At 43.7% G+C, this 17,279-nt stretch overlaps 1 protein-coding gene across 1 annotated transcript in view; it reads left to right on the top strand.

Annotated features, from left to right (window-relative positions):
• LOC112253152 (mitogen-activated protein kinase kinase kinase kinase 3) overlaps positions 1-17,279 on the top strand; it is a 77,746-nt gene that overhangs the window by 24,623 nt on the left and 35,844 nt on the right. The window contains 1 exon segment of the mRNA XM_024425136.2: positions 4,639-4,696. Coding sequence (XP_024280904.2) covers positions 4,639-4,696 — 58 coding nt within the window.

The raw sequence follows: 17,279 nt of genomic DNA, 5'->3' as shown, positions 1-17,279 counted from the left end.
AACAACTGCCCAAGTTACACCAGGAACGCACAATCCCTCCATCAGTGGTCAGACTGTCCGCAATAGGCTGAGAGAGGCTGGACTGAGGGCTTGTAGGCCTGTTGTCTGGTGAGGACCTGCCTTACATCACCTGCAACAACGTCGCCTATGGGCACAAACCCACCGTCGCTGGACCAGACAGGACTGGCAAAAAGTGCTCTTCACTGACGAGTCGCGGTTTTGTCTCACCAGGGGTGATGGTCGGATTTGCGTTTATTGTTGAAGGAATGAGTGTTACGCCGAGGCCTGTACTCTGGAGCGGGATCGATTTGGAGGTGGAGGATCCGTCATGGTCTGGGGCAGTGTGTCACAGCATCATCGGACTGAGTTTGTTGTCATTGCAGGCAGTCTCAACGCTGTGCGTTACAGGGAAGACGTCCTCCTCCCTCATGTGGTACCCTTCCTGCAGGCTCATCCTGACATGACCCTCCAGCATGACAATGCCACCAGCCATACTGCTCGTTCTTTGCAGGAATTCCTGCAAGACAGGAATGTTAGTGTTCTGCCATGGCCAGCGAAGAGCCCGGATCTCAATACCATTGAGCACCTCTGGGACCTGTTGGATCAGAGGGTGAGGGCTAGGGCCATTCCCCCCTCAGAAACTTGCAGGTGCCTTGTTGGAAGAGTGGGGTAACATCTCACAGCAAGAACTGGCAAATCTGGTGCAGTCCATGAGGAGGAGATGCACTGCAGTACTTAATGCAGCTGGTGGCCACACCAGATACTGACTTTTGATTTTGACCCCCCCTTTGTTCAGGGACACATTATTCCATTTCTGTTAGTCACATGTCACAGTTGTATTTTGTTATGTTCATACAAATATTTGCCCATGTTAAGTTTGCTGAAAATATATATATATATATTTCTTTTGCGTGTGCGTGTGTTTCACACTAAGCCTATAGGCTATGTCTACGTTGCGTTGTAGGCCTGTGCCTCTTAGGTAAATCTGTGCTGGAAAAAAACATTTCTGACTATTCTGTTAAAACAACAAGAGCCTTTGCGCACTTTGTAATAATTGCCGCATTTCAAGCTGTCTTTTTGTGAGGCACAACCAGGAACTAGTTCTTTACGATTGCGAATGGTGTCGTCGATTAACCAGAATTGGAAGATCCTCAATCATTGTTTAAATCTCTAGACACAGCCTACATGGAGGAGGTGAGGGCACTCGGAGTGTGGTGTCAGGTCTCACTCAATGTCAACAAAACATAGGAGATGATCATGGACTTCAGGAAACAACAGAGGGTGCACCCCCCTATCCACATCAACGGGACAGCAGTGGAGAAGGTGGAAAGTTTTAAGTTCCTCTGCGTACACGTCATGGATAACCTGGAATGGGCCACCCACACAGACAGTCTGGTGAGAAAGACGCAACAGCGCCTCTTCAACCTCAGGAGGCTGAATAAATTTGGCTTGTCACCTAAAACCCTCACAAACTTTTACAGATGAGAACATCCTGTCGGGCTGTATCACCGCCTGGTACGGCAACTGCTCTGCCCACAACCACAAGACTCTCCAGAGGGTGGTGCAGTCTGCACAACTCATCACTGGGGGCAAACTACCTGCCCTCCAGGACACCGACAGCACCCGATATTGCAGGAAGGCCAAAAATATCATCAAGGACAACAACCACCCGAGCCACTGCCTGTTCACCCCGCTATCATCCAGAAGGTGAGGTCAGTACAGGTACATCAAAGCTTGGACCGAGAGACTGGAAAACAGCTTCTATGTCAAGGCCATCAGACTGTTAAACAGCCATCACTAACATAGAGAGGGTGCTGCCTACATACAGACTCTAAATCATTGGCCACTTTAATAAATGGATCACTAGTCACTTTAATAATGCCACTTTAGCCTCCCGAGTGGTACAGGGGACTAAGGCACTGCTTCGCAGTGCTAGCTGTGCTGCTAGAGATTCTGGGTTCGAGTCCTGACTCTGTCGAGGGCCGCCTGCGACCAGGAGACCCATGGTGCGGCACACAATTGGCCCAGCGTTGTCCGGGTCAGGGGAGGCTTTGGCCGGCAGGCATGTTGTTGTCCCATCGCGCACCAGTGACACCTGTGGCGGTCCGGGCGCAGTGCACGCTGACACGGTCGCCAGATGTACGGTGTTTCCTCCGACACATTGGTGTGGCTGGCTTCCAGGTTAAGTGGGCATTGTGTCAAGAAGCAGTACGGCTTGGTTGTGTTTCGGAGGACGCATGGCTCTTGACCTTCGCCTCTCCCGAGTCCGTACGGGAGTTGCAGCGATGAGACAAGACTTCAATTATCAATTGGATACCACTTTAATAATGTTTACATATCTTGCATTCCTCATCTCGTATGTATATACTGTACTCTATACCATCTATTGCATCTTGCCTATGCCGCTCGGTTATCGCTCATCCATATATTTATATGTACATAATTTTATTCCATTCCTTTACTTAGATTTGTGTGTATTAGGTAGTTGTTGTGGAATTGTTAGATGACTTGTTAGATATTACTGCACTTTCGAAACTGGAGGCACAAGCTACACTCGTATTAACATCTGCTAACCATGTGTATGTGACCAATAACATTTAATTTGATTTAGTTTGGGAACATTCTGGCTTCCCAGTAGATTACAACGGCGATGGACAAAGTTGTGGATAAAACGCTAACAGTATGTCACCAAGCTCAAGCCTATGCAGCTGCCAACGACTCCAGTATGTTGCACCATTTATGGCAGAGCAAGACTGAAACACAGAGACAAACAACACAACATTGCTTCCCTCTGTATTCAAGCAGTACTTGGCTGCTGATTTATAACCGAGCCAAAGAAATTAGAAGAGTGATAGGTAGGCTGTGTTTTATATTTTATACTTTAGTTTATAGCTGCAGACATTACGAACTTCCCTCTTGCACCCATGTCAGCAAACCGGTAGTGCCAGCTCTATATAAGCAAACCGGTAGTGCCAGCTCTATATAAGCAAACCGGTAGTGCCAGCTCTATATAAGCAAACCGGTAGTGCCAGCTCTATATAAGCAAACCGGTAGTGCCAGCTCTATATAAGCAAACCGGTAGTGCCAGCTCTATATAAGCAAACTGGCAGTGCCAGCTCTATATAAGCAAACCAAAGCCCAGGTTTTAAATGAATTGGTCAATGCATCCTGTTTTGTGCTAAGTGACATCCCATCATCACATTAACCTGGAGTGGGAGATGTACGTATGGTGGTACAGACATGGCCCTTTTGAGAGTCACAAGTGCGCATCTGGGCTGAAGGAGGCAGTGTCATGATGTGTTCATAACCAAGTGGGAATTTACCACATATGAAAAATCCTCTTGAATGGTAGTGATTACTAGTGGGAAATTCACCTTTCATCCTGAGCACCCACTTCTCCAACATGGTGACCTCTGACTTCACCTGCTAAGTAAATGGCCTCTAGAACAGCATTTACTGCAGTTAAATGCAACCACAAAACATTCTTTATAAAAAGCAATCTATTAATGTGGTTTTTGAACTCAAATTTGTTTACAAGCATCATTGCTGTACTTTTAATTTATGGTTGACACCGCTTGTTGGCCATTAGCCAATCCCCGTTTCTCAACGAATTCTGACTTTACAACTGGTAAATTCCCACCTCCCACATGGTTACAAACACAGCATCAGAGTGGAACCTTGAGGCCCAACATACCAGTCCTGTCACAACAGACAATACCAGGAACATTGTGCATTGTGCCTGGAATTTAATTTCCCCGCTGTACTGAAAAGTGAACATTGACCCCAAGAATCACAGTACGTACCGAACCGTTACACACCATCATAATGATGCACAATGTATTATTTGCTTTTCAAAGGTGAATCAGCCATCTTCAGTAATATCCATCAAACGTATTTGTTTATGAATCTCTTTGCAAATATTCCATCAATAAGTTCAGTATTATTATTATTATTATTATTAGCCTGTAAGGCCAGTTAGCAAATTTTTATTTATTTTTAATTTTACCCCTTTTTCTCCCCAATTTCGTGGTATCCAATTGTTTTAGTAGCTACTATCTTGTCTCATCGCTACAACTCCCGTACGGGCTCAGGAGAGACGAAGGTTGAAAGTCATGCGTCCTCCGAAACACAACCCAACCGCACTGCTTCTTAACACAGCGCACATCCAACCCGGAAGCCAGCCACACCAATGTGTCGGAGGAAACACCGTGCACCTGGCAACCTTGGTTAGCGCGCACTGCGACCGGCCCGCCACACACTGGTGCGTGATGAGACAAGGACATCCCTACCGACCAAGCCCTCCCTAACCTGGACGACGCTAGGCCAAGTGCGTCGCCCCACGGACCTCCCGGTCACGGCCGGTTACGACAGAGCCTGGGCGCAAACCCAGGGTCTCTGGTGGCACAGCTGCCGCTGCAGTACAGCACCCTTAACCACTGCGCGACCCGTGAGGCCATGCCAGTTAGCAGTTAAGCAATGTTATCCTACAGTAGCAGCCAACTAACTGTTCTAGCCTACACTCTCTCAGGCTTAAACACAGTGTTGGTCTGACAGAGGCCAGTCCTCTCTAAACTCCAGTATGTTCCCTCCTACAGACAGCTGGCTAATAAATGCTCTCTCTCTCTCTCTCTCCTCCAGGCCCGTAATGTCAACACCGGGGAACTGGCTGCCATTAAAGTTATTAAGCTGGAACCTGGTAAACTCTTTTTTTTTTCTCTCTACCATGTGTCATCACTGTTTCCCTCTCCCTCCTCCTCCTCCTTTCCTCCCCTTTGTCCCTTTTTCCCTCCTCCTTTCTCTCCTCTCTTATCCCTCTCATCCACCATTTCCCAAGTTTTCTCCAGTCTTTTACAAACCCATTTGACACTAGGCAGTCTCTTGCCTTCTGTTGCAGACATAATCAAATGTTTATTTTGTTAATCGTCCTCTGTCCCCAACAGCTGAATCGAATTATCACTTAGAAAGACAAGGCCGTGTCCGAATACCCATAATTGCATCCTAAATAGTAGGCCGACTGAGAATGTGAAAAAAATCAAGTTTAATAGTATGTGACATTTCGAAAATCAAGTATTTTTTAAATGGCCGGATGTCATACTAATTCGGCTTTCACAACAGCAGATCAATTAGATATGGTGATGTGGTACCGAAATCAACGCAGTCATGCAGGACGCAGTATGCAAAAATAGAATGTTTAATAGTATGTGACATTTTGGAAATGGAGTGGTTTAAATGCCAGGATGTTATACTCATCTCTTCTGTAGGCTAGGCAACCTATTTAATGTATGGATCAAGCCATAGCAGTCATTCTGATCTCTTTCCCAGTGATCAGTGCTTCAGTTTATTATGTTGCTCTCCAGCGGTTCTGAATTGTCCCCCAAATCAAATCAAATTTATTTGTCACATACACATGGTTAGCAGATGTTAATGCGAGTGTAGCGAAATGCTTGTGCTTCTAGTTCCGACAATGCAGTAATAAGCAACGAGTAATCTAACCTAACAATTCCAAAACTACTACCTTATACACACAAGTGTAAAGCGATAAAGAATATGTACATAAAGATATATGAATGAGTGATGGTACAGAACGGCATAGGCAAGATGCAGTAGATGGTATCGAGTACAGTATATACATATGAGATGAGTAATGTAGGGTATGTAAACAAAGTGGCATAGTTTAAAGTGGCTAGTGATACATGTATTACATAAAGATGCAGTAGATGATATAGAGTACAGTATATACATATACATATGAGATGAGTAATGTAGGGTATGTAAACATTATATTAAGTAGCATTGTTTAAAGTGGCTAGTGATGTATTTTACATCAATTTCCATCGATTCCCATTATTAAAGTAGCTGGAGTTGAGTCAGTGTGTTGGCAGCAGCCACTCAATGTTAGTGGTGGCTGTTTAACAGTCTGATGGCCTTGAGATAGGAGCTGTTTTTCAGCTGAATTTGCGACGCACCTGACTGTCCACATCCTTTTCATTTGAACATTTTGAAAAGTTTTGGTATGTACTGTTTTGATTTCTATATGTTACAACATTTAGGTTTTTACTGATACATTTGTTGAAATTAAACAAATGATCTGTTTCTGTCTTCAGTCCTTTTTAAATAGGATAGATGGGCTGTATGGTCTACTATAGTATAGGTAGAATGTGGTAGTCTGCCTATAACCAACCTGAGTAGGTATAGAACTCCATTAGGTTGAATGTAATAGTCTGCCTATAACCAACCTGAGCAGGCCTAGAACTCCATTAGGTAGAATTTGATAGTCTGCCTATAACCAACCTGAGCAGGCCTAGAACTCCATTAGGTAGAATGTGATAGTCTGCCTATAACCAACCTGAGCAGGCCTAGAACTCCATTAGGTAGAATGTGATAGTCTGCCTATAACCAACCTGAGCAGGCCTAGAACTCCATTAGGTAGAATTTGATAGTCTGCCTATAACCAACCTGAGCAGGCCTAGAACTCCATTAGGTAGAATTTGATAGTCTGCCTATAACCAACCTGAGCAGGCCTAGAACTCCATTAGGTAGAATGTGATAGTCTGCCTATAACCAACCTGAGCAGGCCTAGCACTCCATTAGGTAGACTGTGATAGTCTGCCTACAACCAACCTGAGCAGGCCTAGAACTCCATTACGTAGAATGTGATAGTCTGCCTATAACCAAACTGAGCAGGCCTAGCACTCCATTAGGTAGACTGTGATAGTCTGCCTACAACCAACCTGAGCAGGCCTAGAACTCCATTAGGTAGAACGTGATAGTCTGCCTATAACCAACCTGAGCAGGCCTAGAACTCCATTCCTATTCAGAGTTTAGAGAAATTAATTACATTGGAAATGAGCTATTATCAGGCTGGTTAATGCGATGCATGTCTTTTGAATTTGGAAAAATCCACCCGCACTCGGCCCTGCCCCACCTATTCAGCCAATCAGGAGCCTATCCTGCATTGCGGCCGTGGCATACTGCATACTTTTTCCTAAACAGTACGTGCTAAATAGAATGCAACGATGAGTACATAGTATGCATTTTAAGTATGTAGTACACTAGTATGGGTATTCGGGACATGCCATCGTCTTGTCACCGTCTTCACAATTTAACAGTCCAATTAATGCCTTTTTATGGTTCTCTCTTATCAGTCATGATTTCTGCATAGATGTTGGTTCACAGTACACTGATTTTAATGATTTAGATGGAACTATAAACAGCTAGTTTGTTTCTGCTTGTGATTTATGAGCATCATCATTCAAACCCCTTGTCTCTCCTCCTAAAGTGTTTATTTTCTGTCTAATTTGAGTTTGAGTGTAATTTTCAGAGCCCTTTAATGGAAGTGAATGCGTGTTGCTAGGCTACATTCCAATCATTCCCAAAGTCTGGAGCACAGCTTGCGAGCCAAACAAAATAACATGCAGCACACGCAGTGTCCCAGTTTCCGCTTCCTCCTCCATAGAATGTTCTATCTGCAAACAACCACAGACGCTACCAAGCTGCCACCTAAATGTGTGTTTCTGTGCCCAGGTATGCAGTACACATGCATATCTTTACCACTACAGCTGGAGGTCTTTATTTTTCCTGCACACTGTGAATATCATTTTGTTGCGCACATTAACAATTTCTTGCATCACAAAGAAGATTAGGCTAAATTTACAAGGTGGCATCCTTGTCAGTTTTTCAGTTCAAGTGGAGGAAATCTCGTATTTTGATGGCATCCTCTTAAGAGATGCAGCTGACGATTGTTCAGGGAGCAGCCTAGTCTGTCTACTGTACCAAGGTACTTTTAGACTAAAACTGTGCCTCTATTGTCTGTAGGCCTTGTCCCTTGATGTACATCTAACCCAGGGTTTCCCAAACAGTCCTGGAGACACCAAGGCGTGCACGTTTTGCTTTTTGCCCTGGGGAGGGGGCTGCAGGAGCGACTTTGGGAAACCCTGGTCTAACCTGACGAAAGCTGTTCACTCAGTTTTTCAATACAGTTGCTATGAATTTAATCTGAAGGATATTAATGTGTTTTTCCTCCTAATGTGTCTGTTAGGGTTGTTAGGGGTGTCCTAATGTGTCTGTTAGGGGTGTCCTAATGTGTCTGTTAGGGTTGTTAGGGGTGTCCTAATGTGTCTGTTAGGGTTGTTAGGGGTGTCCTAATGTGTCAGGGGTGTCCTAATGTGTCTGTTATGGTTGTTAGGGGTGTTAGGGGTGTCCTAATGTGTCAGGGTGTCCTAATGTGTCTGTTAGGGTTGTTAGGGGTGTTAGGGTTGTCCTAATGTGTCTGTTAGGGTTGTTAGGGGTGTTAGGGTTGTCCTAATGTGTCTGTTAGGGTTGTTAGGGGTGTCCTAATGTGTCTGTTAGGGTGGTTAGGGTGTCCTAATGTGTCTGTTAGGGTGGTTAGGGGTGTCCTAATGTGTCTGTTAGGGATGTTAGGGTGTCCTAATGTGTCTGTTAGGGGTGTCCTAATGTGTCTGTTAGGGTTGTTAGGGTGTCCTAATGTGTCTGTTAGGGATGTTGGGGGTGTCCTAATGTGTCTGTTAGGGGGTTGTCCTAATGTGTCTGTTAGGGTTGTCCTAATGTGTCTGTTAGGGGTGCCCTCATGTGTCTGTTAGGGGTGTCCTAATGTGTCTGTTAGGGTTGTCCTAATGTGTCTGTTAGGGGTGTCCTAATGTGTCTGTTAGGGTTGTTAGGGTTGTCCTAATGTGTCTGTTAGGGGTGTCCTAATGTGTCAGGGGTGTCCTAATGTGTCTGTTAGGGTGTCCTAATGTGTCAGGGGTGTCCTAATGTGTCTGTTAGGGGTGTTAGGGGTGTCCTAATGTGTCAGGGGTGTCCTAATGTGTCTGTTAGGGTTGTTAGGGGTGTCCTAATGTGTCAGGGGTGTCCTAATGTGTCTGTTAGGGTTGTTAGGGATGTCCTAATGTGTCAGGGGTGTCCTAATGTGTCTGTTAGGGTTGTTCAGGGTGTTAGGGTTGTCCTAATGTGTCTGTTAGGGTTGTTCAGGGTGTTAGGGTTGTCCTAATGTGTTTGTTAGGGATGTCCTAATGTGTCTGCATTCTGCAGGCCTGAGGCGGCGCAGTTCGTATCAAGCAGCTCCATAACTGTAATCGCTCCCAGGGTGACCATGTCACGTAAGCCATATGCTCATAAATCAAAAGCAGAAACAAACAAAATGTTTATAGTTCCATCTAATTCATGAATTCAATGTCAGACCCACTGGCTCCAGGTCATCTACAAGTCCATGCTAGGTAAAGCTCCGCCTTATCTCAGTTCACTGGTCATGATGGCAACACCCACCCGTAGCACGCGCTCCTGCAGGTGTATCCCACTGATCATCCCTAAAGCCAACACCTCATTTGGCCGCCTTTCGTTCCAGTTCTCTGCTGCCTGTGACTGGAACGAATTGCAAAAATCGCTGAAGTTGGAGACTTTTATCTCCCTCACCAACTTTAAACATCTGCTATCTGAGCAGCTAACCGATCGCTGCAGCTGTACATAGCCCACCCAATTTACCTACCTCATCCCCATACTGTTTTTATTTATTTACTTTTCTGCCCTTTTGCACACCAATATCTCTACCTGTACATGACCATCTGATCATTTATCACTCCAGTGTTAATCTGCTAAATTGTAATTATTCGCCTACCTCCTCATGTCTTTTGCACACAATGTATATAGACTCTCTTTTTTTTCTACTGTGTTATTGACTTGTTTTATTGTTTACTCCATGTGTAACTCTGTGTTGTTGTTTGTTCACACTGCTATGCTTTATCTTGGCCAGGTCACAGTTGTAAATGAGAACTTGTTCTCAACTAGCCTACCTGGTTAAATAAATGTGAAATAAAAAATCAAATAAAAAACGTACTGTGAACAAAGAATCCAGACTGAAATCCTGACTGATGAGAGAGAAAAGCATAAAAGGTGTTCATTAGACTGTTAAATTGTGAAGACGGAGACAAGACGATGGCCATGTCCGAAATGAACAGACCATTCCCCATGTTTCAGCATTTTACAAATTCATTTCAATGCCAATTAAAGCAATGTGGGAAGAAATGGAATGCTTCCCAATGTCTTATCTGGTACCTATCATACATTGGTTGCGCTCCAACCCTTCATATTTCTTTATATATTTAAAGTGATGCAGCACAGTTTTTGTATAATTTGAGCCAGTAGTTTAGAAAGTAGCGAGTGAAAACGTCTCAGGCCTACAGAATGCATTGGGGAAGTGTTGAATATGCTAAAGCTGCATGCACACCAGTTTTCCCTTCCCCACACTGCATCATTGCTTCCCATCTGAGATATTTTAACTTGACATATTATTCATTTAGCAGACTTACAGGAGCAATTGGGGTTAAGTGCCTTGCTCAAGGGCACCTCGGCAGATTTTTCACCTTGTTGGCTCAGGGATTCAAACCGGCGCCCTTCTGGGTACTGGCCCAACGCTCTTACCGCTAGGCTACCTGCCGCCCTAGCAGTCTGTGCTGTTTCATACAGTTTGTGCAGCCTGTCTGACCACCACATGGGTTATTAGCTCTGACTTTGCTGTAAGCGACTTTGAGGAAAAGTGCACTTACTATGGCTGTGAAACGTGGTTGTCTCACCTAGCAATCTTAAGATGAATGCACTAACTATAAGTCTGCTAAATGACTTGCATGTAAAATGCTCACCTCTCCCTTTAAAACCTGTATGGAAACTCCCGCTCACCTGCCCTCAAACGGTTGGAGGATATCTCATTGCTGACTGTATTGTTGTGCGGCATGTGTAGTTGTCTTGCCACGTGGGAAAACCTAGAGCCATAACCTAAATGTGGGTAAAAGAGCTGACAGCCAGCAGTTTTCAATAGCACCTATAACATAACGGGAGGAGATGATCCCTCTTTTTGCTTTCTCTTACACACATTCACAATGTTGTTCATGTATTAACTTTAACAGAGGGGAACGATTTATCTGGGGTTTGTTATTTCTCTCTCTCTCTCTGTGTGTTGTGTCGCTAGGCTAGCTGTCAGGCTGATTGTCCTATAGAAAGGCCCATGTGGACGCACGCTCCATGGAAATGCAGTGGCCACAGTCAGAGGAATGTGTTATTGTTCACTCGAACAAGCACTTTATTTTTAGATTTCTCTTAAGTGTGTTCGAAGCCCTGTACTTATCACATTCTTTCCATTGTCTCTGTTCCCTATTGCTTGTGCGTGTGTGTGTGTGTGTTTTCAAATGTCTGTGCTTCTAAGTAGGTGGGGTGTGTGTTTGTGTGTGTGTGTGGTGTTTGTGTTTTCAAATGTCTGTGCTTCTAAGTAGGTGGGGTGGGTGTGTGTGTGTGTGTGTGTGCGTGCGCGCTACCCTCTTGTATGTGTTATTCCCCGGCTTTGAGATCTATACACAAAGTGATGACTACAGGACACGCTTATGGAGTCTGGCTTTAGGAGATATGGAAATGTCATGCTTCAGACTTGTGCTTTTGCTTACATGCTTCAAGGTTTTCCTCAAACTTTCCTTCTGTTGACAACTGAGTTGCTTGGCTTTGAGAAAAGGTATTTTAGCTTTGACTTCAGACAGTTCTCAAACAGTAAGCTGGAATAAGCAGATGAAATGGGGTGTTTTTTACATCCACCCTACAAATGCAACTCCTTACATGCTCCATGATCCAACAAACGCTGCTACCACAACTTTTTATTTCGAAGAAAGTTTGACTTTTTGTTTTGACTACTTCGTCAGGAGGCAGGACCTGTATTACCCAGGGTCTACTACCAGCAGCAGCATTCTGCAATCAAACTGCTAATGGAATCAGACTAATGAAACACAATACAGTCCCTATGCAACCATCAGGAAATGATATGTTTCGCAGTTTGGACTGGCACACCCATCAGAACATGTCAGGATTGACTGTCTTAAAGCCTGGGTCATTGAATAACAAACATGTGTGTGTGTGTGTGTGTGTGTGATAAAGATCTATTTGAATCCTTACAGTGAATAGGCTACTATGGATTATAAACCGGGTGGTCCGAGCCCTGAATGCTGATTGGCTGACAGCCGTGGTATATCAGACCATATACCACAAAATGTGAAAAATAGTCAAGGGGTCTGAGTACTTTCCAAAGGCACTGTAGCTTCAGGGTGTATGGGTTTACATAGTGAATGTATGGCAAAAACCTTGAGCTTGATTTGATAAGCCATTGCACCGGTGTGCCAGTCGTTTTCAGCAGGCACTAAAGGACAACAATGGAAGCCTTAAAACACAGCACTGTGTTTACTTCATCTTCAGATTTAGCTGACGTCTCCCAGGGTTGAGTCCTAAGAGTTCTCCGTACACAACTCACAATTTTCATGTCAATACCTTATTGACACATAAATTCTGATTGAAGCAAAAGTTTGTAAACTGCGCTTGGATGTCATTCAGGATTCGGCCCACAATCCTTCCTGTGCCTCTGCGCTGTAGCCTATGATTTGCCCTTATTTTCCCTTTTGTGTTGCCGTTCGTTATCCTTGAGAGGTGACGTGAGGACCGTAGCGGTGCGTGGGTAAAATCACTGGGGAAACAAAGCCCCCTCCCCCCAAAGCCAAATGACATCCCATGTGTTGTGATAATTGCTTTGTTTGCTCTGTAACGTGTTAGTCCATATGCCTATATAGTCCTAAAGGCAGAGACAATAAGAAGACACAGTGGCAGAATAAATTCAACCACACCTTTGTTTTATCACAAAACCGGATAGCAACCTCTGTCCAGTGAAGTCCACAAAACATATTTCATGTACAGTAACAGACAGTTACTTTACCTACAGCATGGTCAAACAAGTGAATGTTTCCATCACTAAACAACTATTGATTTAGAACCACAGAGAGTTACCGCAAGTCACAAAGATAACAGGAGCTGCCTCCACTATTGTAGCACCATTTACACTTCAACATTTCAACATCATCAAATCAGCTCTGCTTAGTCTTATTTAGTGACAACTATAAGATACCAAAAACAAGTTAGTCCAATCAACGTAAGCTAAAGATGTCTCTGTGTGTTGTTAGTGCAAGTAGAAAAACATGTTAACTCACCCTACTTGTAGAGAAACTCCAATGCCATCCGCCTCTCTTTCATATTGACGAAACAGTCTATGACTCTGTCATACAGTACCCACTTTTAGTTGTTGTTATTCTAGGCTACGTGGCTAAAATTCTTGCATGCTAGCCTAACTTCCATTCATGGGCAATGTTACCTAGTTAGTATTAGCCTTCTACTTCTAGCTACATATTGAACTTCCATCCTCTCAGGCCAGGGCCACAACAACGTATGAATCAATGGTAGGAGCAGAATCTCCATTATATTCATTGGCCAGTATGGAGAATTAAGTAAAACCACAAGTCCAAATCCCTATCTCCATCCATGGCTAATTAGGAAAGGGACAATTTTAGCTAGCTGGCTAGGAAGACAACAACACAACAAGATGCAACAATTCCAGTTTTTCTGTCAATGACATATGCTCTCAATGGGATTTGATAGGAGGGATGCCAAAGCCAAGCTGGCTTCCTTTGAAATGTATTTTTTTGGTGCACCAAGACCATTCACAGTTGAGCTCGCTCAGTTTAGCTCAACACTGATTGCCATTTTTTTTTTTTTTTTTACTTATTTGGGGTAGGGGGCGGTATTTTGACGTCTGGATGAAAAGCGTGCCCATAGTAAACTGCCTGCTACTCAGGCCCAGAAGCTAGGATATATAATTAGATTAGATTTGGATAGAAAATACTCTAAGGTTTCTACAACTGTTAAAATAATGTCTGTAAGTATAACAGAACTGAAATGGCAGGCGTAACCCCGAGGACAAACCATCCCCCAAAACTTTTTTTCACCCTACCACTGATTTCAATGGCTGGCACTTTGATAATAGGGCGAAATCGTGCCCGATTGCAGTTCCTAGGGCTTCCACTAGATGTCAACAGTCTTTAGAAAGAGTTTCAGGCTGGTTTTTAGACAAATTTGCCAGAAATTGTAGTTTTTCTAGGTGGCTCCCATTTTGGCTGTAGTGTTTTCAAGCTCGTGAATGAAAGCGCGTTCTTTGGTATTTTTCTCCGGTAAAGACAATAACGATTTTTTGGCTTAAATTTGAGCATTTATTTGCGTATTAGGGTACCTAAGGTTTGATTATAAACATTGATTGACTTGTTTGGATAAGTTTACTGGTAGCGTTTGGGATTCATTTTGTATGCATTTTGAAGGAGGGAAACTGAGTGGATTATTGAATGAAGCGCGCCAGCTAAACTGAGTTTTTATGGATATAAAGAAGGACTTGATCGACCAAAAGGAGCATGTGTAATGTAACTGGGACCTATTGGAGTGCCAACAGAAGACGATCTTCAAAGGTAAGGCATACATTATATAGCTATTTCTGACTTTCGTGTCGCAACTCCCTGGTTGAAAATGATTTGTTATGCATTTGTGTGCTGGGCGCTGTCCTCAGATAATCGCATGGTTTGCTTTCGCCGTAAACCCCTTTTGAAATCTGAAACAGCGTCTGGATTAACAACAAGTTAAGCTTTATTTTGATGTAATTCACTTGTGATTTCATGAAAGTTTAATATTTATCGCAATTTAATTTGATGTTGGCGCTCACCGGAAATTGTCGAAACGGTAGCGTCCCACTGATCCGGAAGAAGTTAATACTTTTTTTTGTCAAGGGAGGTCAGTGTCATACAGACACAGTGCATTCGGAAAGTATTCAGACCCCTTCACTTTTTCCACATTTTATTACGTTACAGCCTTATTCTAAAATGTATTGAATTGATCAATCTACACACACTACCCCATAATGACAAAGCATTAACAGGTTTTTAGAAATGTTTGCCAATGTATAAAAAACAGATTTACATAAGTTACATAACTTATTTACATAAGTTTTCAGACCCGTTGCTATGAGACTCGAAGTTGAGCCCAGGTGCACCCTGTTTCCATTGATCCTCTACCTGTGGTAAATTCAAATGATTGAACATGATTTGAAGAGACACACACCTGTCTTTATAAGGTCCCACAGTTGACTGTGCATGTCAGAGCAAAAACCAATCCATGAGGTTGAAGGAATTGTCCGTAGACCTCCGAGTCAGGATTATGTTTTGGTACCCTTCTGGGGAAGGGAAGAACACAGTGGCCAGTGGGAACACAGTGGGAACACAGGTCTGCAAGAATACAGTGGCCTCCATCATTCTTAAATTCCTAGAGCTGGCCAATCGGCCAAACTAAGCAATCGAGGGAGAAGGGCCTTGGTCAGAGTTCCTCTGTGGTTATGGGAGAACCTTCCCTGCAGCACTCCACCAATCAGGCCTTTATGGTAGAGTGGCCAGACAGAAGCCACTCCGTAAAAGGCACATGAGTTTGCTAAAAGGCACCTAAATGACTCTCAGACCATGAGAAACAAGATTCTCTGGTCTCATGAAACCAAGATTCAGACTGGGCAATGACCTTAAGCACACAGCCAAGACAATGCAGGCGTGGCTTCGGGATAAGTTTCAATGTACTTGAGTGGCCCTGCCAGAGCCAGGACTTGAACCCGATCGAACATCTCTGGAGAGACCTGACAATAGCTGTGCTGCGACACTCCCCATCCAAGCTGACAGAGCTGGAGAGGATCTGCAGAGAAGAATGGGAGAAACTCTCCAAATACAGGTGTGTCAAGCTTGTAGCGTCATACCCAAGAAGACTCGAGGCTGTAATCGCTGCCAAACGTGCTTCAAAGAAGTACTGGGTAAAGGTTCTGAATACTTAAGTAAATGTAATATTTCAGTTTTGTATTCTTTATAAATTTGCACAAAATAAAAACATTTTTTATTTCTTTGTGGGTTATTGTCTAGATTTATGAGGAAAAAACACAATTTTATATATTTTAGAATAAGCCTGTAACGTAACACAATGTGGAAAAAGTGTAGGGGTCTGAATACTTTCCGAATGCAGATGTAGATGGTCTACACGTAAGGAGACTAGTGCGGTTTCGCCCGTTCGGATGCTTTCTCCTGTGAGATACAATTCAGCCTCTTGCGAATTGAAGGAAAATTATGAAACACTGAGACGAGATTAATTTTTGGTTATTTCTTTCTGGTCTATTTTATGGGGGGGAACCCTGACTTCCCTTGGCATCCATGAATACACGCCACTGCGTGAGGAGAACAGTCACCCATCAGGGCCATCTTTGACGCAGAATCAAGCTGTCATGCTGCAGCGTCCAGGTGTAAACACCGGTGTAGCTGGATGATATAGCCTAGCCTACCATGTCCCAGTGACAGTGATAGCACTTAGCAAGCTGTGTGGCTCTATCCCTGCTCAGGGCGCTAGCAGGATATAGGTAGTTGTGCAAGGATGAATCATTTGGCCATTGACCCACATGAATTCATAGCAGGTTTTAGTGACTGGAAAGGGATGAACCTTTATGCATAACTTGTTTTTAAGGCTTACGTGAACGATTGCAGCTGTATGCTTTTTGTCCACTGTGTTTCTACACTTCCTGTCAATATAGCTGCCGGGGCCTTGGGTCAGACTCATTACCATAGTAACAGAGATTTGCTTTCGCGGTATGGGTCAGGAAGGGCACTAATTTGCTTCGACAGTCATATATCTGAGGGGCTCGACACCCAGATAAAACCTGAAAGCCACAGCCAGGGTATCCATCAGACGGTAGACCTTCACCTCGGTGTCAGAGCTCGAAGGGTGCAAAGGTCATCTTGATCCATGGACTATGTAAGCCTATGTATGCTAAGCCTACAATATTCACCCACAGCCATTCTTAATGTTGTCAAAAGCAATCTGTCAGAGATTGTTCTGTGTGGATGGATGCAAGTGTCTCACTGATTTCACTTTTACAGTATAGATGAAGCAACTGAAACAGTCACTTTTACATTTGAATAAGATATATTTTTAAGCTGGCACGCCACTGAAATTATTGTCTTTTTAGCTATTTTATCCATGCTGAGGTGTGCTGTCATTTCATATAAGCCTGGGCTCTTTCAGACACATCCCAGTGTTTGAAGGTGTTCTAAAATAGCTGGATTTGATGCAGTTAGCGCTGCTTTCAATTTCTGCATCAATATATTTCCTGTACAGCCTCCACTTGCGCACAGCCTAATGATGATCAAAACAAGTTCTATCATGGTTACCATCTGCTTGAATTTGAAAAGATGTCTTGGTGTCTGTGTCTTGCGACAAATGCATTGCTGTATTGGCCTGGTAGCCGTGTCTGTTTATGCTTAAGCTAACTTCTCTATCGTTGTATGGCATGACAACAACATGTCACGTGGATGTGGCTAAAGCACAAACAGATCTAGCCACCG

Source organism: Oncorhynchus tshawytscha, linkage group LG06 (genome assembly GCF_018296145.1).
Source record: "Oncorhynchus tshawytscha isolate Ot180627B linkage group LG06, Otsh_v2.0, whole genome shotgun sequence".
Lineage (NCBI taxonomy): Eukaryota > Metazoa > Chordata > Actinopteri > Salmoniformes > Salmonidae > Oncorhynchus > Oncorhynchus tshawytscha.
Note: the sequence above shows the minus strand (reverse complement) of the source record. Positions and strands in the feature narration are given on the sequence as shown.